At 40.7% G+C, this 26,744-nt stretch overlaps 1 protein-coding gene across 2 annotated transcripts in view; it reads left to right on the forward strand.

Annotated features, from left to right (window-relative positions):
• The window catches only part of LOC110485708 (activating transcription factor 7-interacting protein 1), a 60,892-nt gene that overhangs the window by 5,961 nt on the left and 28,187 nt on the right, over positions 1-26,744 (forward strand). Inside the window, exon 1 of one of the 2 annotated variants that reach the window (XM_036940349.1) lies at positions 5,535-5,695. The exons of the other annotated variant lie outside the window; for it this stretch is intronic. Within the exon in view, the coding sequence (XP_036796244.1) occupies positions 5,538-5,695 (158 nt within the window). The 5' untranslated portion in view covers positions 5,535-5,537. Of the gene's footprint in view, positions 1-5,534; positions 5,696-26,744 lie in introns of those variants that run through there. 2 annotated transcript variants of the gene reach the window in all.

Consider the following 26,744-nt stretch of genomic DNA (forward strand, 5'->3'; position numbering starts at 1 on the left):
ATGTGTGTCAAAATGTCTGATGTACAAACTTGAGAGAAATTATGTGTTCATTTTCAGCGAGGAATGCATGAACCAACCTGCATTATGGATGAGAATCAGGCCTAATTATAATTTATAACAATTATTATTCTGCTTCTCACAGGAGTCATTCACATAAAGCCATGAACTGCTATTGAATAAAATACTTCATGGCACTCATTAGACCAGTAAAGAATATTATGTACAGTCTTGCAGATCTATAATAAAAGTGTTCACAGAACCCCCAGGGTGTAATGTAGTGGTATATGTACTGTGTTGCTCGGGTCTAATGATTGCACCACTATCAGTTACTAGTATAGGGCCCTATAAAATCTGCATTGAGGAGAACGAGGTACAGAATTACTGAATCCAGATATTAAAACAGAATTGATCAATATTCAAAAATATATTGAACTTAGTAGGAAATCAACTAAATGTATTGAACTTATTAGAAAATCCATTAAATTGCCCAAATTAATCATAAAACATGTTCAAAATCCATCAGTGATTTGTATTTTCCTGCACTTTCTGAAAAGACACAGGAATGTCCCTCTGTGTGTGTGTGTGTGTGGAGCGTGCATATGTCTACACTTTGTGTAGCAATTAGCAATGGTGCTAATGATAACCTTCTGATAGGGATGGAAAGGCTTTCCTAAAAAAAAAAAAACGAAATTTAATGTTAACTACAAAGTAATGGCAAAATGATATTACGATTATTTGCATCAATCCAGTGGCCATTTGTTTTGCACACACTGCAAAACAAGTGCTAGAGAAATGTTGCTAACCAAACAAAGGTATCTTGCTGGTGCATTAAAGGGTAACTACACCCCAAAATCAAAATGTCTTCTATTTTTCTCAGACCTCGAGTAGTATCCTGATGAGGTTTAAGCATTGTTGTGGACAAATTCTTTTTTTTCTATAAATAAATGTGTGATTTTTGAGAGTGAAAACCTGGTTATTCCCCCTAGGGGGGGAACGGAATTTGGGAAAAAACTAAACGAATCGGGCAAAAAAATAAAACATAGGGCCTTATAAAATATGTCGGTAGGTTACTTCGACTTATATTTTTTTGTAGTAGCTGGTTAGCAAGGAATTTCTCAAATTGTTAGCAATATTTGGACTTTCAACGTACAATTGATTTTAGACAGATTGGGTAGTTCACCTTGGTACTGGGTGGTCACTGGGTTTCTTGTCCTGTGGAATAGAACAACCTTGTGGTTAAAGATACCAGGGATTTTGGGGGTTTGGCAGGGTTATAAATCTAAATTACACATCACAAAATCTTATTTGCGACAAGATTACACATCAATATTATTTGCCTTGAAAATACTTGAGAAACTTTCATTGTTTTTTTAATCCATGATAGACAAGAGACAAGAGGGAGACTGAAATAAATCAAGCCCAATGCATTTTTTAATTTTTTTTGTTTGTATTGGTTCAGACATACTACGCAGTAGGCCTGTTATGTATGTAAAATTTATGTAAAAAAAAAACGGTGAACAGATCTGCACATGGTGTGTCATGCCGATGGGATTCGATCTTGCAACCTTTTGGTTACTAGTCCAACGCTCTAACCACTAGGCTACCTGCCGCCCCACCTTTCTGACCCTGAACAAGGCAGTTAAGCCACTGTTCCAAGGCCGTCATTGAAAATAAGAATTTGTTCTTAACTGACTTGCCTAGTTAAAGGTTAAAAAAAAATGAAACAAATACAACTCCCACCTGGTTGAACATTTACTTAAGGTCACCCAGCCTTTTGGACAGCAATTGCATTTTTTATTTAATTCTTAAAAATTGTAGTTCACCTTTAACAACTGCGACCTGGCCAAGATGAAGCACAGCATTGAGTATTGTCTTTGTCACAAAGCACCTAATCAGAGGGAACATTGGACCGACAGGGTAACAATTGGAAGTGGGATGGATGCCAAAGACTTGGGCTTTCCTACAAACCCAGAATTTGTGAGCAATCGTTATTGTGTGAACAAGTCATACAGCTGTCATTCATTTAGCCCTTCTTTAACTACTAGAATATAGAGTAACAATTCCAAGCTTGACTTAATTCTAGAGGCACTCTGAGGTCAGTGGTCAAGTTCTAAGGAGAACCCCGATAGTGAAAAAGAGGACACAAAGCTCAGTGAGTAAGATACTGGAGGAGGTCTGTAAACTGCATGAGAGCTGAAAAAGCATGGAACATCTCTGTTCAAATCAGTATCTCAATCAGAGTCAGCGATCTTTCGGTGTCATTGTTAGCGATAGGTTATGAAGTGCGGTCTTTCGGTACAATCCCCATTGTATAATTATGGTAAGAATAAAATGATACCTTAAAGTGGGAGGAGTTTAATCTCTCTAGTCCTCCTGCACAAGTGAATGTTTCAGCCAACAGCTGCCAAGTGCTAAGCCTGGCTGCACATAGCAGCAGCACTGGCGGACATTTTGAGTTTCTGCTGGCAGTCCTCAGGCAGTCTATGAAAGAGGAAGGGAGTGGGGGGTGGGCATACTACGCAGTGAGCTATTAGCTGGCTAGTGTTAGTTGTACTGAATAACTGTAATATCAGCAGAATTTTTAAATGATCTTAGGTTTCATCTTGTAATCCAAGAAATATGCAAGAAACAAAACATAGTCCTGACTCAAAAAGGAGTAATTTATCTACTACCATAATTGTTTTTATGCATGTTCGCTTTATCATTGTATTGCTATTGACATTAGTTATAGGCCTTTTTAATTTATGAAGTTATTTCTATATTTTTATACTTTCACCTGTGTTTCTTGTGTATCTTTTCTATCTATAGTGTGCTCAGCTGCCATTAATATTCCATACTGGTGTTCAAATCAAATGTTATTTGTCACATACACATGGTTAGCAGATGTTAATGCGAGTGTAGCGAAATGCTTGTGCTTCTAGTTCCGACAATGCAGTAATAACCAACGAGTAATCTAACCTAACAATTCCAAAACGACTACCTTATACACACACACGTGTAAAGGGATAAAGAATATGTACATAAAGATATATGAATGAGTGATAGTACAGAACGGCATAGGCAAGATGCAGTAGATGGTATCGAGTACAGTATATACATATGAGATGAGTAATGTGGGGTATGTAAACAAAGTGGCATAGTTTAAAGTGGCTAGTGATACATGTATTACATAACGATGCAGTAGATGATAGAGTACAGTATATACATACACAGTGGGGCAAAAAAGTATTTAGTTAGCCACCAATTGTGCAAGTTCTCCCACTTAAAAAGATGAGAGGCCTGTAATTTTCATCATAGGTACACTTCAACTATGACAGACAAAAGGAGAAAAGAAATCCAGAAAATCACATTGTAGGATTTTAAATGTATTTATTTGCAAATTATGGTGGAAAATAAGTATTTGGTCAATAACAAAAGTTTAACTCAATACTTTGTTATATATCCTTTGTTGGCATTGACAGAGGTCAAACGTTTTCTGTAAGTCTTCACAAGGTTTTCACACACTGTTGCTGGTATTTTAGCCCATTCCTCCATGCAGATCTCCTCTAGAGCAGTGATGTTTTGGGGCTGTTGCTGGGCAACAGACTTTCAACTCCCTCCAAAGATTTTCTATGGGGTTGAGATCTGGAGACTGGCTAGGCCACTCCAGGACCTTGAAATACTTCTTACGAAGCCACTCCTTCGTTGCCCGGGCGGTGTGTTTGGGATCATTGTCATGCTGAAAGACCCAGCCACGTTTCATATTCAATGCCCTTGCTGATGGAAGGAGGTTTTCACTCAAAATCTCACGATACATGGCCCCATTCATTCTTTCCTTTACACGGATCAGTCGTCCTGGTCCCTTTGCAGAAAAACAGCCCCAAAGCATGATGTTTCCACCCCCATGCTTCACAGTAGGTATGGTGTTCTTTGGATGCAACTCAGCATTCTTTGTCCTCCAAACACGACGAGTTGAGTTTTTACCAAAAAGTTATATTTTGGTTTCATCTGACCATATGACATTCTCCCAATCCTCTTCTGGATCATCCAAATGCTCTCTAGCAAACTTCAGACGGGCCTGGACATGTACTGGCTTAAGCAGGGGGACACGTCTGGCACTGCAGGATTTGAGTCCCCGGCGGCGTAGTGTGGTACTGATGGTAGGCTTTGTTACTTTGGTCCCAGCTCTCTGCAGGTCATTCACTAGGTCCCCCCGTGTGGTTCTGGGATTTTTACTCACCGTTCTTGTGATCATTTTGACCCCACGGGGTGAGATCTTGCGTGGAGCCCCAGATCGAGGGAGATTGTCAGTGGTCTTGTATGTCTTCCATTTCCTAATAATTGCTCCCACAGTTGATTTCTTCAAACCAAGCTGCTTACCTATTGCAGATTCAGTCTTCCCAGCCTGGTGCAGGTTTACAATTTTGTTTCTGGTGTCTTTTGACAGCTCTTTGGTCTTGGCCATAGTGGAGTTTGGAGTGTGACTGTTTGAGGTTGTGGACAGGTGTCTGATAACAAGTTCAAACAGGTGCCATTAATACAGGTAACGAGTGGAGGACAGGAGCCTCTTAAAGAAGAAGTTACAGGTCTGTGAGAGAAAGAAATCTGGCTTGTTTGTAGGTGACCAAATACTTATTTTCCACCATCATTTGCAAATAAATTCATTAAAAGTCCTACAATGTGATTTTCTGGTTTTTGTTTTGTAATTTTGTCTGTCATAGTTGAAGTGTACCTATGATGAATGTTACAGGCCTCATCTTTTTAAGTGGGAGAACTTGCACAATTGGTGGCTGACTAAATACTTTTCTGCCCCACTGTACATATGAGATGAGTAATGAGATGAGTAATGTAGGGTATGTAAACATTATATTAAGTAGCATTGTTTAAAGTGGCTAGTGATATGTTCAGGTACAAGGAACATGATTGATCCCTGATTGATTGATATATGTCAAATGTTACAACTTGTAAACATTGATATATTTGACTATGGTGTCTATGGTGTACTCTCTCAGGCTTGTTTTGAACATTACGGCAAAAGGTCCTTATTTTCACTTGCGTTCTTATTTTAGGACGGAAGTAATCTAGATTTCTGGTGGTTAATTCAACGGTTCTCTCTAGCACCCTCTCTAGTTGGAGAAAAATCTTCTCCCCCCGTCAGAATGGTTTAGTCCTAGCTAGGCTGTAATTTTCCATGCAGCTACAGACTGCTAGTGTGGGGGAGGGGTGGTACTAAGTGTGTCAGGCTGTGCACTCTGTACTGACTGCGCTGCTAGCCTGTTTTTTTTGCGGGCAAAAAGCAGTCTCTGTGCTGCATGCTTCTGCCAAAGTTACAAAAAAAAGTATATTTTGCTTTTGTTTTAATCACTTTTAAGATGGCTACCCTGGGGTAAATCCCAAAGGGGGAAAATCATTTTGTTTCCATCCTTTTGTTCTGAGTGTGTTACACTGTGCAGTTTGTCAGCCTGTGCTGGCTCAGTGTTGCCTGTGCTGGCTGTCTTGAGCCACGAGGCTGAGATTGATGGTTTCACTGTATGCACAGCCTTGCACAAGAACACTCTATGCTGAAACAGATGGAACAGTCCAACCTTAGTCCCCTCACCCTCCCGCTTTTTTTCTTCCTCCCTCTGCTGTTGCTAGTACAATCAACACAGCCAATCGAATCACCCGTACAACCTCTGTCCAACGGAAGGCCTTCTTCTCCAGACTACTGTTCAAGGTTTACTTGAATTTCTTTCTTTTTTTGAAGACTGTTGTACAGTTATAATGATGTTTGCTCTGTTCTGACTATGATCTTGGCCTATATTTCAGTATTTAACTTAGCCATTGTTCTATATATTATTTTCCATTAAGTAGTGCTATGCTAGCCACAATTCCGAAACGTAGATAATATAATTTTTTTTATAAAGTGTTATTTAAAAAAATAATAATAATAATGTTTACAGTAGTGCTGTATTTGTGTTTTGTATTAGGAGAAAATATTTGTATATATTTTCTGTAGTAAAAAAGTATAATTCTTGGCATTTAGATTGTCATGCCCTGCTATTTGTGTGTGAGGACATGAGAGGGTTGGGGGTGAATGCTAGAAGCCTTAAGTATTGTATTAGCAGCAATGCTTTGCAACCAGTCCGAATGTGTAAAAATCTTTGTCTGACAAGTGAAAACGGTCTTGAATCATCGGCACCGGAATAAGAACAGGAGCTTTAACAGGGATGTAATATCTTTATATCTACCAATGTTTTCTCATATTGGTTAATTGGCTAATAGATTCTTATGGGAATCTATAAAAAATACAAAAAGCAATAAGACCACAAACGGTCTCTGATCAATACTGGGATATGAACACTAATCAAAGCTCATGTTGCGCTGGCTCCTCCCGCCTTGCCACTAATTGAAAAACACACCTGGGGTTTGAAAGGTATAGGGGCGGCAGGTAGCCTAGTGGTTAGAGCGTTAGAGCCAATAACCGAAAGGTTGCTGGTTCAAATCCCCTAGCTGACAAGGTAAAAATCTGTCGTTCTGCCCCTGTTCCCTGGTAGGCCTTCATTGTAAATAAGAATTTGTTCTTAACTTGCCTAGTTAAATAAAGGTTCAATACACAATATAAAATCATCTTGGATCGAGTTAACAAAAGTTTCATTATTCAGAGGCTGTCATCCGTAATTTGTTCTTGTCGAGGCAGTGAAAAGTAAGAGCAGGAATTCTTGAAGATTTCTGCAGACGACCTACCTCAGCCAAATCAGTTGTGAAATTTAACATACAAAGTTTACTCGACATTGCTGAGACTGATAGCCTGTGTCTTGGGAGAGATCTGAAAAGGGAGGGAATTTTCACAGAAATTATTGTCTGAAAGGAGTTTCTGAAATGTATGCCATCAACCTGAGGATGCAGCAGGAGAAAATAGTCACGAAAGAAAACTGTAGCTTGGACTATGGCTTGGAGCCATAGGCTTGGAGCCCATCTCTGCCAACTTTTTGGTTTGACCAAACCTGTCTTGCTGTGTGACAGGTTTTTTGTATTTAATTTAGCCCTTTGTAGCCCTTTGTTAATGATTTGAAAGATCAGCAGTTTTACAAGTACTTGAGGAATTGCATACCTGTATACCTGCTTAGTAATTTTGAGATGTTTGCCAGTGCCTGTGTTGTCATATGGATGAATTCAGGAATGGGCAGATCACTGGAAATATATTTATAATGCGCTGCAATCACAGATGTGCCCATTATTTTCAAGCCTTTTGAGATTCTGTGAATTGTTGTGCTGCTGTGTAGCCACATACCCCTCTAGAATTGTTGTGAGCTATGAACAGAACACAGTACTAGTCAAGTACTACTAGCCTAGTAAATCACAAAGGTTGGTCAGAGAAGACAAACATTACCAAAGGAATAGAAGCAAGAACAAGATGGTGATGAGGAGTCTTTTTTTTCCTCCAGTTTGGAGGTATACAGTGGACAGTTTACAGCTATTGCAGACCAGAAACCAATCATCTATGGCCCACATCAATCTATAATTGCTGCAGTATATAGTACAGCGTAGGACTAGCTTGAACCGCATCATGGACCTTCAGGAGAAAATATACCCAAATGAAATACATTTAACTAATTGATCAGCATAACCTAACACAACATTATGTGGGATGGATGAGGATCATAACTACTTTGAAAAAGAAACTTAACCTACTTTTTTTTATACAAATAAAAACTAACGAAACAGCCTGTGCAAAATTGGCATACAGAGCAGGTAACATATTAACATGAAGGTGATGTAAGTTGATGCACTGTTGTACTACAATGGATTGGATGCGTGTTCAGTTAGCAGTGTGTGGGGGCTCAGTCTGGCTGGCTGCGCATACAGCAGAGTTGGCGGACATTTTGTTTTTTCTGCAGTGAATCCGGAACGCGTGTAATGAAAGAGGAGTGGTGAGGGGAAGCCTACGCACAGTGTGCAGTAACATTGGAATGTTAACAGAGCTGTTGTAACATAGCAGTGATTTTATTCATTTTGTATCATATCAGAGATGAGAAAATAACATGTTAATAATTATTATAGTAAAGTTATGATGTCAAAATGTTACTGAACATATTATTTTTCATCTTCCATTCAAAGGACATTTTGGTCAAATAAGTATCTCAATCAAAGAGTCAGCATTCTTTTGATTTCTTTGTTAGCAATAGGAGTCCATAGAACACACAAAGAATGTCATAAATTGCGATCGTTCGATACATTCCCTATTGTATGTATAATTATGCGAAGAGTAAAATTATACCTAAAAGTAGGAGGAGTTTAAACTCTAGTCCTCTTGCTCAAGTTGATGTTTCAGTCAACAGCTGCCAAAGTGCTAAACCTGGTTGTCCATTGCACCAGCACTGGCGGACATTTTGAGTTTCTGCAGGTAGTCCTCACACAATCTATGAAAGAGGAAGGGAGTGGGGGATGGGCATACCACGCAGTGAGCTATTAGCTGGCTAGTGTTCTACTGAATAACTGTATCAGCAGCAATTTTTAATTATCTAATTTTGGTTTCATCTCATAATCCAAGCACTATGGAGGATACAGAAAACAGGTTAGACCTGCCTCTCAAGAATGATGTTTTTATTGGCGTTTACTTTATCATAGTATTGATATTGCCATTAGTAATTATAGGCCTATTAACTTTCTTCTCAGAAATTCAAATTCAAATCACATTTTATTTGTCACATGCACCGAATACAACAGGTGTAGGTAGACCTTACAGTGAAATGCTTACTTACAAGCCCTTAACCAACAATGCTTTAAGAAGTTTTAAGAGAAATAAGGGTTAAGTAAAAAATGTTTAAAAAAAGTTACAAATAATTAAACAGCAGCAGTAAAATAACAATAGCGAGGCTATATACAGGGGTTACCGGTACAAAGTCAATGTGCGGGGGCACCGGTTAGTCAAGGTAATATGTACATGTAGGTAGCATTAAAGTGACTATGCATTGATAATAAACAGGTGGTGGTGGTAGTAGTAGTAGTAGTGACTATGCATTGATAATAAACAGGTAGTAGTAGTAGTAGTAGCAGTGTAGAAGAGGGGTCTGGGTAGCCCTTTCATTAGCTGTTCAGGAGTCTTATGGCTTGGGGGTAGAAGCTGTTAAGAAGCGGTTTACCCTGATGAAGACAGCTTGGCTGTCGAAACGTTGGTATTAAATTTTTGCATCTGAGCTCCTAGAGTGTGCGGCTCTCTTTTATTTTCAAGTTTCTACTCCGCTAGCCAGCACCTCGTCTTAATAGGTGTGCGTTTCTTTTTCTTCAAGAAGCGGTTTGCACCTAGACTTGGTACTGCTTGCTGTGTGGTTGCAGAGAGAACAGTCTATGACTAGGGTGGCTGGAGTCTGACAATTTTTAGGGCCTTCCTCTGATACCGTCCTGGATGGCAGGAAGCTTGGCCCCAGTGATGCACTGTGCCGTACGCACTACCCTCTGTAGTGCCTTGCGGTCAAAGGCCGAGCAGTTGCCATACCAGGTAGTGACGCAACCAGCCAGGATGCTCTCGATGGTGCAGCTATAGAACCTTTTGAGGATCTGAGGACCCATGCCAAATATTTTCAGTCTCCTGAGGGGGAATAGGTTTTGTTGTGCCCTCTTCACAACTGTCTTAGTGTGTTTAGACCATGATAGTTTGTTGGTGATGTGGACACCAAGGAACTTGAAGCTTTCAACCTGCTCCACTACAGCCCCGTCGATGAGAATGGGGGCATGCTCGGCCCTCCTTTTCCTATTGTCCACAATCATCTCCTTTGTCTTGATCACGTTGAGTGAGAGATTGTTGTCCTGCCAGGTCACTGACCTCCTCCCTATAGGCTGTCTCATCGTTGCCAGTGATCAGGCCTACCATTTTTGTGTCATCGGCAAACTTGATGATGGTGTTGGAGTCGTGCCTGGCCGTGCAGTCATGAGTGAACAGGGATTTCAGGAGGGGACTAAGCACGCACCCCTGTGGGGCCCCCATGTTGAGGATCAGCATGGCAGATGTGTTGTTACCTACCCTTACCAACTGGGGGCGGCCCATCAGGAAGTCCAGGATCCAGCTGCAGAGGGAGGTGTTTAGTCCCAGGGTTCTTAGCTTAGTGATGAGCTTTGAGGGCACTATGGTTTTGAACGGTGAGCTGTAGTCAATGAATAGCATTCTCACATAGGTGTTCCTTTTGTCCAGGTGGGAAAGGGTAGTGTGGAGTTCAAATCACGTCATGGCTACAGACGTGTGTGCTACTGGTCGGTAGTCATTTAGGCATGTTACCTTAGTGTTCTTGAGAACAGGAACTATGATCTGCTTGCAATATGTTGGTATTACAGACTGCCAGGGACAGGTTGAAAATGTCAGTGAAAACATTTGCCAGTTGGTCAGCGTGAAGACATTTGCCAGTTGGTCAGCGCATGCTCGGTAACGCAGATGAAAAACACACAACAGGTTAACATTCACAAGGCCGCAGGGCCAGACGGATTACCAGGACATGTACTCCTGTGTATCTTTTCTATCTATAGTGTGCTCAGCTACCCTAATATGCCATACTGGTCAGGGCTCGACATAAATGCTTGTCCAGGATTTTTTATTTTTTTTAAATTGTCGGACAAGAAGAATATCAATTTAAGTTGTCCGAATGGACAAGTAAAACAAATCACACAAAATTCACAATATCAAACAAGGAGGGCCCTGATACAATATTCAATAGACAATGGCTTTAATATTCAAATCAATTTTTCATGTACATAAATTTAAAAAACATGTCATAGGGTAGGTGATATGCACATCATGTCCAAACCTATGCTGACATGAGGGAGACGCCAGAAAATGTAGCAAAGTTTTAATGAGACTTTTAATGGCATAAATATAGGCTAAGCAGCTGTCATGTTTGACAAACATTTTGAAAGATAATTTGCCTAACATTAACATCTAAAGGCTTGATTCTGTTGACATAGGCTACACGAGGCAGTGTTTGTTCAGACTAAATGGTCACAAAACTGGAGAGTGAAGGACCGTGCCTGTTGCCAGATCACACACCTTGAATCTGAGCAGAAGCATTTTGAAACTATTTAACCATAAATGTAATTGTCTAAAACTTGGAAGTTTTATGTGTCATATTAGTAACCAATGCTAGTTGATGCATCTTTAAATCTCCCCTCTTTCTTAATTTCTAATGGATATTTTCTTCTCTGTCACATAAAACCACTTGGTATTTTCCTGCTAATTGCATTTTAGAACATTTGCGCATATCCAACAGCCATGTGCGCCATTGTTGAGCTTATAATAAGATTTATTTTTAAACTTTAGCAACATTTTATGCTAAATGGTCTGACCTTTTGCAGCATCCTCCATTATTTTTTACAATTTTTTAATCTACGATGGTTGTATGAATTTTGGATCTGTCATCCCAGAATTCTCCCCGGGTCTGTTTTTAAACCATAGATGTATTGTTTATCGTCCCAGGGATGACAGGACGAGCCCTGTAGGCAATTATTTTCTAAAGACATAAAAAGTATTTGGTTGTAATTGTAATGGTGCAATATTTTATTGGCTACCGAAAATGGCCAACCATCCTCCAGAAGAGCCTTGAAGCGGTAGTGTTGTATTTTGAGACAGGCTTGAACGTCCAACGAAGCCATTAGGCTGAGTGTGGCCAACATTTTTGTCTGATTCTCTATGGTAAAAAATATAGAACTGCATTTTATTTTGAAAAGTGGTTCCTTGCATCATACAATGATGTGAAAATTGTGTCACAGACCTTTTTTTTTGGAACAAGTGTTTGAGCTTTTGGACATGTAAAAAATGGCAAAAAAAAGTTAATTTCAAGCCCAGCTGGTGTAAAGGCACATGGAGAATAATTGATCCCTGTATTGATTGATATCTGTCCAGTTGTACAAGGCTTTTTTTTTTTAACATAACAGTTAAAGGTCCTTATTTTCATTAGCGTTCTCATTTTAAGACAGAAGTAGTCTAGATTTCTGGTATTTTAATTAAACAGTTTTATCTCTCCAGCTCCCTCTCTAGTTGTAAAAAAAAATATCTTCCCCCTACCTCTGTCAGAATGGTTTAGTCCTAGCTAGGCTGTAAATTTCCATGCTGCTGCAGACTGCCAGGGTGGGTGGGGGAGGGGTGGCCGCTAAGTGTGTCAGGCTGTGCACTTTAGCACTGACTGTGCTGTTAGCCTGTTTTTTTGCGGGCAAAAAGAAGTCTGTGCTGCATGCTTCTGCCAAGTTACTAAATAAGTAGTATATTTTGCATTTGTTGTAGTAACTTTTAAGATGGCCATTGTGAGGTAAATCCTAAAGGCAAAAAATTACCTTTTGTTCTGAGGGTGTTACATTGTGCAGTTAGTCAGTCTGTGCTGGGTCAGTGTTGCCTGTGCTGGCCGTGTTTAGCGATGAGACTGTGATGGTTTCACTGTGCGCCCGTGTGCACAACCTTGCAAAAGAACACACTATGCTGAAACAGATGGCACAGTCCGACCTCAGCCCCCCTCACCCTCCCACTTTTTTTTTCTTCCTTCCTGTGCTGTTGCTAGTTCCCTCAACACAGCTAAACGAATCACGCGTATAACCTCTGTCCAATGGAAGGCCTACTTCTCCAGACTACTCCTTTTCAAGGTTTACTTAAATTTTTATATGTATATTTTTAAACAGCCAAGTTACTCTATTCTGACTAGTATCTACACTTCAGTATTCTATTTTTTGTTTGTTCGCTAAAGAGTGCTACGCTAACAATTCTTCCAAAACGTAGATAATGTGTTTTTTTTTTGTTGTTATTTATGTAACACTAATGGCGTTGTATTTGGTCATTGTGTGTTTTTGTCTTAGGAACATTTGTATTTTTTGGGGGGGTATAAAACATATGCAAATGTTTGACATTTAGATATTTATGTCCAGCTATTTGTGTGATAGGAAGTGAGAGGGTCTGAACAGTTGGGGGACAATACTAGAAACATTAAGTATTGTGTTGGCAGCAATGCTTTGCTACAATTTAGAATGTGTAAAAACTTTTTGTCTGACAAGTGAAAAAGATATTGAATCATCATTGGCACCAGAACAAGAACACGAGCTTGAACAGGAAAGTGATCCCTTCATATCTACCAATATTTTCTCCTCTTAGTTAACCGGCTAATTGAGTCAAATAAGGATCTTAGAAAATGAACTTTAAAAGGCGATAAAACCACAAACTGTCTCTGATCAATACTGGGATATGAACACTGATCAAAGCTCATGTTGCATGGCTCCTCCCACCTTGCCACTAATTGAAAATCACACCTGACGTTTGAAAGGTAGAGATCATCTTGGATCGAGTCCAATTAACAAAAGTCTAATTATTCAGAGGCTGTTAAGTCATTTGTGCTTGTCGAGGCAGTGGAGAAATTCTTGAAGATTTCTGCAGACCACCCACCTCAGCCAAATCAGTTGTGAATGTAAAATTCAACGTACAATGTTTACTCAACATTGCTGAGACTGATCGTCTACCTTGTGCATTGGGAGAGATCTAAAAGGGGAGGGAATTTTCACAGAAATTGTAATCTGAAAGGAGTTCCTGAAATGTATGCCATCGGCCTAAGGATGCAGCTCACATTGGTCTAGCAACAGAACATTAGAGCACTCTGCACTTGGATCAGGGCCTTATTTAACAGGAGAGAATATTCATTAAATAAAACTGTATCTTGGACTAGGCTTGAAGCCCAGCCCGTCTCTGCTAACTTTTTGGTTTGACCATATCCTCTCACTGCTGTGTAGCAAGGCAGGCAAGTTGTATTTATTCACTTTTTACTTCGTATTGCCCTATGCTAATGCTAATGATTGAAAGATCAGTACTATTTTACAATGACAAATGAGAGGACTTGCCTTCCTGCATAGTTTTTAAAAGTAATTTTCAGTTGTTTGCCAGTGCCTGTGTTGTCATACGGATGAAATCAGGAATGGGCAGATCGCTGGAAAGATATTTATTATGCGCTGCAATCACAGATGTGCCCATGAATTTTCAAGCCTTTCCCTGATTTTACACACCTGTGAATTGTGCTGCTGTGTAGCCACATATCCCTCTGGAATTGTTGTGAGCTTTGAACAGAACACAGTACTAGTCAAGTACTATTAGCCTAGTAAAGCACTAGTGTTGGTCAGAGGAGACAAACATTACCAATGGAATAGAAGCAAGGACAAGATGGTGATGAGGCGTCTTTTTTTTCCTACAGTGGACAGTTGACACCTATTGCAGACCAGAAACCAATCATCTATGGCCCACATCAATCAGTAAATGCTGTAGTATATAGCATAGCGGAGGATTAGCTTGAACCGCATTATGGGAGCTTCAGGAGGAAAATTTACCCAAACGAAATACATTTAACCTAATTGATCAGCATAACCAAACAGAAAATGGTGTGGGATGGATGAGGAAGTACATAATAACTACTTTAGAAAAAATATACAATTTGTAAAAAGCAAACCTAACCTACTTTTTATACAAATAAAAACGAACAAAACCATCTATGTGAAATTGGCATACAGAGCAAATAATTTAACATGAAGGTGATGTAAGTTGATGCACTGTTGTACTACAGTGGATTGGATATGTGTTCAGTTAGTAGTGTGTGAGGGCTCAGCCTGGCAGTGCACACAGCAGAACTGTCGGACATTTTGTTTTTTTCTGCAGTGAATCCAGAACGCGGGTAATGAAAGAGGATTGGGGAGGGGAAATGACGTGCACTGTGCAGTAACATTGGAATGTGAACAGCGCCATTGTAACATAATAGGATGTGATTTCACCTCATTCGTTTTATATCAAGGAAACTCATCAGAGATTAGAAAATAACATGTTAAAAATTCTTATTGTAAAGTCTAGGGAAAAGGTGACTAAACTATTTTTCATCATCCATTCGAAGACATTTGGGTAAAATCAGTAGTGCAATCTTTTGGTTCCTTTGTTAGCAATAGTCCATACAAGAGACAAATAATGTTATTCTCAATCTTTCGGTAGGATCAAAAATATGAATGCAACATATGAAGTGTTGGTCTCATGTTTCATGAGGTGAAATAAAAGATCCCAGAAATGTTCCATATGCACCAAAAGCTTATTTTTCTCATCTTGTTGACCAATTAGTTTACATCCCTGTTAGTGAGCATTTCTCCTTTGTCAAGATAATCCATCCACCTGACATGTGGCATATCAAGAAGCTGATTAAACATCATGATCATTACACAGGTGCACCTTCTGCTGGGGAAAATAAAATGCCACTCTAAAATGTGCATTTTTGACACACAATACAATGCCACATGTCTCAAGTTTTGAGAGAGTGTGCAATTGGCACGCTGACTGCAGGAATGTCCAACAGAGCTGTTGCCAGAAAATGTAATGTTCATTTCTTTACCATAAGCCGCTCCAGCGTCGTTTTAGAGAATTTGGCAGTACATCCAACTGGCCTCACAACCGCAGACCACTTTTAACCATGCCAGCCCAGGACCTCCACATTCGGCTTCTTCACCTGTGGGATTGTCGATGAGACCAGCCACCCGGACAGCTGATAAAACCATGGGTTTGCACAACCAAAGAATGTCTGCACACGCTGCCAGAAACAGTCTCGGGAAGCTCATCTGCGTGCTCGTTGTCATCACCCGGGTCTTGACCTGACTGCAGTTTTGCGTCGTAACTGATTTCAGTGGGAAAAGGCTCCATTCGATGGCCACTGGCATGCTGCAGAAGTGTGTTCTTCACGGATGAATCCCGATTTCAACTGTACCGGACAGATGGCAGAGAGCGTAGAGTGTATGACGTCGTTTGGGCGAGTGGTTTGCTGATGTCAACGTTGTGAACAGAGTGCCCCAGGGTGCCATTGGGGTTATGGTACGGGCAGGCATAAGCTGCACACAATGAACACAATTGCATTTTATAATTTGTGATTTGAATGCACAAAGATCTGCCGCCATCACCTCATGTTTCAGCATGATAAGGCACAGCCCCATGTCTCAAAGATCTGTACACAATTTCTGGAAGCTGAAAATGTCCCAGTCCTTCCATGGCCTACATATTCACAAGACATGTCACCAATTGAGCATGTTTGGGATGCTCTGGATCAATGTGTACGACAGCGTGGTCCAGATCCCTCCGATATCCATCAACTTCACACAGCCATTGAAAAGGAGTGGGACAACATTCCACAGGCTACAATCAACAGCCTGATAACCTCTATGCGAAGGAGATGTGTCGCGCTGCATGAGGCTAATTGGTGTTCACACCAGATACTGACTAGTTTTCTGATCAATGCCCTTACCTCTTTTTAAAGAAATGTGACCAACAAATATATATCCAAAAATGTAAAATCCATAGATGAGGGCCCAATTAATTAATTAATTCATTTGAATGGACTCATTTCCTTATATGAACTGTAACTCAGTAAAATCTTTGAAATTTTTGCTTGTTTTTGTTAAGTGTATAATTATGTGAAGTGTAAAATGATACCTAAAAGTAGGAGGAGTTTAATCTCTCTAGTCCTCCTGCACAAGTGAATGTTTCAGCCAACAGCTGCCAAGTGCTAAACCTGACTGTGCACAGCAGCAGAACTGGTGGACATTTTGAGTTTCTGCTGGCAGTCCTCGCGCAGTCTATGAAAGAGGAAGGGAGTGGGGGATGGGAATACTACGCAGTGAGCTATTAGCTGGCTAGTGTTAGTTCTACTGAATAACTGTAATATCAGCAGCATTTTTAAATTATCTATTTTTGGTTTCACCTTGTAATCCAAGAACTATGCAGGAAACAGAAAACATAGTCCTGACTCTCAAGAAGGAGTAAACTATCAACTACCATATTATTTTATGCATGTTCGCTTTATCATTGTATTGCTATTGCCATTAGTGATTATCAACCTTTTTAATTAATACAAATACTTATTTCTAAACAATTATCACACTTCTCAGAAATTGTGTTACACCTGTGTTACTTGTGTACCTTTTCTATCTATATTCCATAATGGTGTTAAGGTACAAGGAACATGATTGATCCCTGTATTGATTGATATTTGTCAAGTTTTACAACTCGTAAACATTGATACAGTTAACTATGGTGTCTAAGATTATATGCTCGCTCAGGCTTTTCATTTAAAAAAATTTTTTTACATTACACCAAAGGTTCTTTTTTTCATTTGCGTTCTTATTTTAGGACAGAAGTAGTCTAGATTTCTGGTGGTTAATTAAATGGTTCTCTCGACCTCCCTCTCCAGTTATAAAAAAACATCCTCCCCCTACTTCTACCTGAATGGTTTAGTCCTAGCTAGGCTGTAGTTTTCCATGCAGCTGCAGACTGCTAGGGTGGGGGAGGGGTGGTACTAAGTGTGTCAGGCTGTGCACTTTAGTACTGACTGTGTTGCTAGCCTTGTTTTTTTTGCAGGCAAAAAGATGTCTGTGCTGCATGCTTCTGCTAAATTTACTAAAAATATTTACATGTATTGTTGTAGCTTTTATTATGGCTACCCTGAGGTAAATCCCAAAGGGAGAAAATCCTTTTGTTTCCATATGTTTTGTTCTGAGGGTGTTACATTGTGCAGTTTGTCAGCCTGTGCTGGGTCAGTGTTGCCTATGCTGGCTGTGTTGAGCCATTAGGCTGAGACTATGGCAGTTTCACTGTGTGCACAACTTTGCACAAGGACACTCTAGGCTGAAACAGATGGAACAGTCCAACCTTAGCCCCCCTCACCCTCCTGCTTTTTTTCTTCCTCCCTCTGCTGTTGCTAGTTCCCTCAATCAACACAGCCAAATGAATCACTTGTACGATTTCTGTCCAACGGAAGGCCTTCTCCAGACTACTCCTGTTCAAGGTTTACTTGAACTTTTTTTGAAGAATGTTGTACACCTATAAGGGTGTTGCTCTATTCAAATCAAATCAAATTTTCTTTGTCACATACACATGGTTAGCAGATGTTAATGTGAGCGTAGCGAAATGCTTGTGCTTCTAGTTCCGACAATGGAGTAATAACCAACGAGTAATCTAGCTAACAATTCCAAAACTACTACCTTATACACACAAGTGTAAAGGGATAAAGAATATGTACATAAAGATATATGAATGAGTGATGGTACAGAGCGGCATAGGCAAGATGCAGTAGATGGTATCGAGTACTGTATATACGTATGAGATGAGTATGTAAACAAAGTGGCATAGTTTAAAGTGGCTAGTGATACATGTATAACATAAAGATGCAGTAGATGGTATAGAGTACAGTATATACATATACATATGAGAGAAATAATGTAGGGTATGTAAACATTATATTAAGTAGCATTGTTTAAAGTGGCTAGTGATATATTTTACATCAATTTCCATCAATTCCCCTTATTAAAGTGGCTGGAGTTGAGTCAGTGTTGGCAGCAGCCACTCAATGTTAGTGGTGGCTGTTTAACAGTCTGATGGCCTTGAGAGAGAAGCTGTTTTTCAGTCTCTCGGTCCCTGCTTTGATACACCTGTACTGACCTCGCCTTCTGGATGATAGCGGGGTGAACAGGCAGTGGCTCGGGTGGTTGTTGTCCTTGATGATCTTTATGGCCTTCCTGTGACATCGTGTGGTGTAGGTGTCCTGGAGGGCAGGTAGTTTGCCCCCGGTGATGCGTTGTGCAGACCTCACTACCCTCTGGAGAGCCTTACGGATGTGGGTGGAGCAGTTGCCGTACCAGGCGGTGATACAGCCCGCCAGGATGCTCTCGATTGTGCATCTGTAGAAGTTTGTGAGTGCTTTTGGTGACAAGCCGAATTTCTTCAGCCTCCTGAGGTTGAAGAGGCGCTGCTGCGCCTTCTTCACGATGCTGTCTGTGTGGGTGGACCAATTCAGTCTGTCTGTGATGTGTACGCCAAGGAACTTAAAACTTACTACCCTCTCCACTACTGTTCCATTGATGTGGATAGGGGGGTGTTCCCTCTGCTGTTTCCTGAAGTCGACAATCATATCCTTAGTTTGTTGACGTTGAGTGTGAGGTTATTTTCCTGACACCACACTCCGAGGGCCCTCACCTTCTCCCTGTAGGCCGTCTCGTCGTTGTTGGTAATCAAGCCTACCACTGTTGTGTCGTCCGCAAACTTGATGATTGAGTTGGAGGCGTGCATGGCCACGCAGTCGTGGGTGAACAGGGAGTACAGGAGAGGGCTCAGAACGCACCCTTGTGGGGCCCCAGTGTTGAGTATCAGCGGGGTGGGGATGTTGTTACCTACCCTCACCACCTGGGGGCGGCCCGTCAGGAAGTACAGTACCCAGTTGCACAGGGCGGGGTCGAGACCTAGGGTCTCGAGCTTGATGACGAGTTTGGAGGGTACTATGGTGTTAAATGCTGAGCTGTAGTCGATGAACAACATTCTCACATAGGTATTCCTCTTGTCCAGATGGGTTAGGGCAGTGTGCAGTGTGGTTGAGATTGCATCGTCTGTGAACCTATTTGGGCGGTAAGCAAATTGGAGTGGGTCTAGGGTGTCAGGTAGGGTGGAGGTGATATGGTCCTTGACTAGTCTCTCAAAGCACTTCATGATGACGGAAGTGAGTGCTACGGGGCGGTAGTCGTTTAGCTCAGTTACCTTAGCTTTCTTGGGAACAGGAACAATGGTGGCCCTCTTGAAGCATGTGGGAACAGCAGACTGGGATAGGGATCGATTGAATATGTCCGTAAACACACCAGCCAGCTGGTCTGCGCATGCCCTGAGGGCGCGGCTGGGGATGCCGTCTGGGCCTGCAGCCTTGCGAGGGTTAACACGTTTAAATGTTTTACTCACCTCTGCTGCAGTGAAGGAGAGTCCGCATGTTTTGGTTGCGGGCCGTGTCAGTGGCACTGTATTGCCCTCAATGCGGGCAAAAAAGTTATTTAGTCTGCCTGGGAGCAAGGCATCCTGGTCCGTGACTGGGCTGGTTTTCTTTTTGTAATCCGTGATTGACTGTAGACCCTTCCACATACCTCTTGTGTCTGAGCCGTTGAATTGCGACTCTACTTTGTCTCTATACTGACGCTTAGCTTGTTTGATTGCCTTGCGGAGGGAATAGCTACACTGTTTGTATTCGTTCATGTTTCCGGTCACCTTGCCCTGATTTAAAAGCAGTGGTTCGCGCTTTCAGTTTCACGCGAATGCTGACTAGTATCTTGGGCGACATTTTAGTATTGAACTTGGATATTGTTATATTTTTTTGTTCCGTGAAGGAGTGCTGTGCGAACCCCAATTCCAAAACGTAGATGTTTTTTATGAAGTGTTAATTATTTTCTAATATTTTTTACAATAGCGCTGTATTTATGTTTTGTATTAGGAAAAAGTATTTTTATTTATTTTCTCTAGTAAAAAAGTAGCAGCTTTGACATTTAGATTGTCCATGCCCTGCTATTTGTGGACAATGAGAGTATCAAAAGAGTTGGGGGGGAATGCTGGATGTCTGAAGTATTGTGTTAGCAGCAATGCTTTTCAACCAGTCTTGATGTGTAAAAATATTTGTCTGACAAGTGAAAAAGGTCTTGAATCATCATTGGAACCGGAACAAGAACAGGAGCTTTAATAGGAAGTTGATATCTCTATATCTACCAATATTTTCTCCTATTGTTTTCCTGGCTAATGGAGTTCTATGGGAATGTTAGAAAAAAAATATTAATGCTACAAAACCACAAACGGTCTCTGATCAACGCTGGGATATGAACACTTATCAAAGCTTGTGTTGCGTGGTTCCTCCCGCCTTGCCACTAATTGAAAAACACACCTAAGGTTTGAAAGGTAGAAATGAGCTTGCATCAAGTCCAAGGTCATTATTCAGAGCTGTCAACAGTAATTTGTTCTTGTCGAGGCACTGAAGTAAGAGCAGGAATTCTTGAAGTTTTCTGCAGACCACCTACCTCAGCCAAATCAGTTGTGAAATTCAACATACAATGTTTCATCAACATTGCTGAGACTGATCGCCTACCTTTGCCTGTGTATTGGGAGAGATCTGAAAGCAGAGGGAATTTTCACAGAAATTCTAATCTGAAAATAGTTTTTGAAATGTATTCCATCAGCCTGAGGATGCAGCTCACATAGGCCTAGCAACAGAACATTAGGGCACTCATTTAACAGGAGAAAACATTCACTAAATAAAATGTAGTATGGACTACGGCTTGGAGCCCATCCTAACTCTGCTAACTTTTTGGTTTATCCAAACCTTCAAGACAGGTTTTTTTTCTTCTTATTGCCCGATGCTAATGATTTTAAAGATCAGCAGTGTTTTACAATGACAAATGAGAAAAATTGCCTTCCTGAATAACCAAATAGTTTTTAAAAGTAATTTTGAGACGTTAGCCGGTGCCTGTGTTGTCATACGGATGAATTCAGGAATGGGCAGATCACTGGAAAGATATTTATAATGCGCTGCAATCAGAGATATGCCGATAAATTGTCAAGTCTTTCCCTGATTTTACACATCTGAATTGTTGTGCTGCTGTGTAGCCACATACCCCTCTAGAATTGTTATGAGCTATGAACAGAACACAGTACTAGTCAAGTACTACTAGCCTAGTAAATCACTAGTGTTGGTCAGAGGAGACAAACATTACCAAAGGAATAGAAGCAAGAACAAGATGGTGATGAGGAGTCTTTTTTTCCCTCCAGTTTGGAGGTATACAGTGGACAGTTTACAGCTATTGCAGACCAGAAACCAATCATCTATGGCCCACATCAATCTATAATTGCTGCAGTATATAGTACAGCGTAGGACTAGCTTGAACCGCATCATGGACCTTCAGGAGAAAATATACCCAAATGAAATACATTTAACTAATTGATCAGCATAACCTAACAGAAAATGGTGGGATGGAGGAGGAAGTACATCATAACTACTTTGAAAAAATATACATTTTGTAAAAAGCAAACTAACTTTTTATACAAATAAAAAAAGCAAATGAAACCGACTGCAAAATTGGCATACAGAGCAAATACTTTATTAACATGGAGGTGATGTAACTTGATTCAGTGGATTGAATGTGTTCAGTTAGTAGCCTGTGAGGGCTCTGGCTGTGCACACAGCAGAGCTGGTGGCCATTTTGTTTTTTCTGCAGTGAATCCAGAACGCGGGTAATGAAAGAGTGGGGGAGGGGAGGACTACGAGCACTGTGCAATAACAGTGGAATGTGAACAGCGCTGTTGTAACATAACAGGATGTGATTTCACCTTTTTTAGTTTTTTTTAACATGTTAATAATTTTTATTGTAAAGTTATGAGGAAAAATGTTACTGAACATAATTTTTCATCATCCATTCGGAGGACATTTTGGTCAAATCAGTATTTCCATCAAAGAGTCAGCGATCTTTTGGTTTCTTTGTTACTAAAAGGATTCAATACATGAGACAAATAATGTTACAAATTGCGATATTTGTGTACAATCCCCGTTGTATGTATAATGAAGAAAAATATGAACACAACATGTAAGCTGTTGGTCACATGTTTCCTGAGCTGAAAAATAGATCTGACATTTTCCATATGCACAAAAAGCTTATTTCTCTCATTTTGTGCATAAATTTGTTTACATCCCTGTTAGTGAGCATTTCTCCTTTGCCAAGATAATCCATCCACCTGACAGGTGTGGCATATCAAGAAGCTGATTAAACAGCATGATCATTAACAGGCCACTCTAAAATGTGCATTTTTGTCACCAATGTCAAGTTTTGAGGGAGTGTGCAATTGGCATGCTGACTGCTGGAATGTCCACCAGAGCTGTTGCCAGAGAATTTTTTATATATATATATATATATATATATATATATATATATATATATATATATATATATATATATATATATATATATATATATATATATATATATATATATATTTTTTTTTTTACCATAAGCCGTTTCCAACGTTGTTTTAGATTTGTAGTATGTCCAACCGACATCACATCCGCAGTCCACGTGTAACCACGGCAGCCTAGGACTTCCACATCCGGCTTCTTCACTTGTGGGATCCTCGATGAGACCAGCCACCCGGACAGCTGATGAAACTGTGGGTTTGCACAACCAAAGAATTTCTGCACAAACTGTCTCGGAAAAATCATCTGCGTGCTCGTTGTCCTTACCAGGGTCTTGACCTGACTGCAGTTTTGCGTCATAACCGATTTCAGTGGGAATAGCCTCCCTTCGATGACCACTGATACGCTGCAGAAGTCTGCTCTTCACGGATGAATCCCGATTTCAACTGTACCTTGCAGACAGTGTAGCGTGTATGTGTGGGCGAGTGGTTTGCTGATGTCAACGTTATGAACAGAGTACCCCATAGTGGCGTTGGGGTTATGTTATGAGCAGGCATAAGCTATGAACACAATTGCATTTTATCGTTTGCGATTTGAATGCATGAAGATCTGCCGGCATCACGTCTTGTTTCAGCATAATGCACGGCCCCTTGTCGCAAGGATCTGTACACAATTTGTGTACAGATCATGTACGACCGCGTGATCCAGATCCCACAGGCCACAATCAACAGCCTGATAACCTCTATGTGAAGGAGATGTTGCACTGCATGAGGCAATTGGTGGTTACACCACATACTGACTGGTTTTCTGATCTATGCCCCTACCTCTTTTTAAATTGACTCATTTCTTTATATGAACTGTAACTCAGTAAAATCTTTGACATTTTTGCTTGTTTTTGTTCAGTGTATTATTATGTTTAGAGTAAAATGGGAGGAGTTTAAACTCTCGTCCTCCTGCACAAGTGAATGTTTCAGCCAACAGCTGCCAAGTGCTAAACCTGACTGTGCACAGCAGCAGAACTGGCGGACATTTTGAGTTTCTGCTGGCAGTCCTCACGCAGTCTATGAAAGAGGAAGGGAGTGGGGGATGGGCATACTACGCAGTGAGCTATTAGCTGGCTAGTGTTTTACTGAATAACTGTAATAGCAGCAGCATTTTTAAACAATCTATTTTTGGGTTTGTCATGTAATCCAAGAACATGTAATCTAAGCACATAAAACAGTTTAGTCCTGACTCTCAACAATGAGTAAAAAACAATCAACAACCGTCTTTTTGTGTGCATGTTCGCTTTATCATTGTATTGCTATTGCCGTTAGTGATTACGTTAGGTCTGTTAAGTAAAATCCTTATTTCTAAACAATTTTATCACACTTTCTTCTCAGAAATTGTGTGTTTTCACCTGTGTTATCTTTGTGTCTTTTCTATCTACGGTGCCTTCGGAAAGTATTTAGGTTACAGCCTTATTCTAAAATTGATTAAATTGTTTTTTCTCTTCATGAATCTACACACAATACCCTGTAATGACAAAGCAAAAACAGGTTCTTCTATTTTTCTCCCCCCGCATGTGCATAAGTATTCATAGCCTTTACTTTGAAGCACATTTGGTAGCGATTACAGCCTCAAGTCTTATTGGTTAGGACGCTATGAGCTTGACACACCTGTATTTGGGGAGTTTCTCCCATTCTTCTCTGCAGAACCTCTCAATCTCTGTCAGGTTGGATGGGGAGCGTCGCTGCACAGCTATTTTCAGGTCTCTCCAGAGATGTTCGATCGGGTTCAGGTCCGGGCTCTGGCTGGGCCACTCAAGGACATTCAGAGACTTGTCCCGAAGCCACTCGTGCGCTGTGTGCTTAGGGTTGTTGTCCTGTTGGAAGGTAAACCTTCGCACCCAGTCTGAGGTCCTGAGCACTCTGGTGCAGGTTTTCATCAAGGATCTCTCTGTACTTTGCTACATTCATCTTTCCCTTGATGCTGACTACTCTCCCAGTCCCTGCTGCTGAAAAACATCCCCACAGCATGATGCTGCTACCACCATGCTTCACCGTAGGGATGGTGCCAGGTTTCCTTCAGATGTGATGGTTGGCATTCAGGCCAAATAATTCAATCTTGGTTTCATCCTACCAGGGAATCTTGTTTCTCATGGTCTGTGAGTCCTTTAGTTGCCTTTTGGCAAACTACAAGCGGGCTGTTATGTGCCTTTTACTGTGGAGTGGCTTCCATCTGGCCACTCTACCATAAAGTCCTGATTGGTGGAGTGCTGCAGAGATGGGAGAACCTTCCAGAAGGACAACCATCTCCACAGAGGAATCTGGAGCTCTGTCAGAGTCACCATCGGGTTCTTGATCACCTCCCTGACCAAGGCCTTTCTCCCCCAATTGCTCAGTTTGCCCGGGCATCCAGCTCTTTTTCTTGGTGGTTCCAACTTCTTCCATTTAAGTTCCCCTTTGTTCTTGTACCTTCAATGCTGCAGAAAAGTTTTGGTTCCCTTCCCCAGATCTGTGCCTTGACACTCCTGTTTCATCTCTCTACAGACAATTCCTTCGACCTCATGGCTTGGTTTTTACTCTAACATGCGCTGCCAACTGTGGGACCTTATATAGACGGGTATATGCCTTTCCAAATCATGTCCAATCAATTGAATTTACCACAGGTGGATTCAAGTTGTAGAAACAACTCAGGGATGATCACTGAAAACAGGATGCACCGGAGATACATTTTGAGTCTCATAGCAAATGCTCTGAATACTTATGTAAATAAAGTATTTCTGTATGCAAAAAATCTAAACCTGTTTTCGCTTTGTCATTATGGGGTATTGTTTGTAGATTGCTGGGAATTTGTTATTTAATCAATTTTAGAATAAGGCTGTAATGTGAAACAAGTCAAGGGGTCTGAATACTTTCCGAAGGTAGTGTATAGTGTGCTCAGCTGCCCTAATATTCCATACTGGTGTTCAGGTACAAGGAACATGGTTGATCCCTGTATTGATTGATATTTGTCAAATTGTACAACTCGTAAACATTGATACATTTGACTATGGTGTCTAAGGTTATATACTCTCTCAGGCTTTTTAAAAATCATTACAGGGAAAGGTCCTTATTTTCACCTGCGTTCTTATTTTACGACAGAAGTAGTCTAGATTTCTGGTGGTTAATTAAACGGTTCTCTCTCTACCACCCTCTCTAGTTAGAAACAAATATTTCCCCCCTACTTCTTTCAGAGTGGTTTAGTCCTAGCTAGGCTGTAATTTTCCATGCAGCGTTAAACTGTGCTAGTGTGGGGGAGGGGTGGTACTAAGTGTGTCAGGCTGTGCACTCTAGTACTGACTGCGCTTCTAGCCTGAGTTTTTTTTTGCTGGCAAAAAAGCAGTCTTTGTGCTGCGTGCTTCTGCCAAAGTTACTAAAAAGGGATATTTTGCATTTGTTTTAATAGGTTTTAGTATGGCCACTCTGGAAATCCTAAAGGGGAGGATCATTTTGTTTCCATCCTTTTGTTCTGAAGGTGTTACATTGTGTTGTTTGTCAGCCTGTGCTGGGTCAGTTTTTCCTGTGTTGAGCCATGAGGCTGAGACTATGACGGTTTCACTGTGTGCACAACCTTGCACAAGTACATTCTATGCTGAAACAGATGGAACAGTCCAACCTTAGCCTCCCTCACCCTCATGCTTTTTTTCTTCCTCCCTCTGCTGTTGCTAGTTCCCTCAACACAGCCGAACAAATCGCGCGCAAGACCTCTGTCCAACGGAAGGCCTACTTCTCCCGACTACTGTTCAAGGTTTACTTGAATTTTAGATTTTAAAGAATCTTGTACACCTATACCCATGTTGCTCTATTCTGACTAGTATCTTGGACTACATTTCAGTATTTAACTTGGCTACTGTTGAAATGTATTTATTTTTTTGTTAAAGAGTGCTACAGTAACCACGATTCCGAAACGTAGATAATATACGTTTTTGTGTGTTATTTTTAAATAATATATTGTGCAATGGGGCTGTTTGTTTTGTATTAGGTGAAATATTTGTATATATTTTCTGTATTCGTAAAGTAGCATTTT

This window comes from Oncorhynchus mykiss, chromosome 13, assembly GCF_013265735.2.
Source record: "Oncorhynchus mykiss isolate Arlee chromosome 13, USDA_OmykA_1.1, whole genome shotgun sequence".
NCBI lineage: Eukaryota > Metazoa > Chordata > Actinopteri > Salmoniformes > Salmonidae > Oncorhynchus > Oncorhynchus mykiss.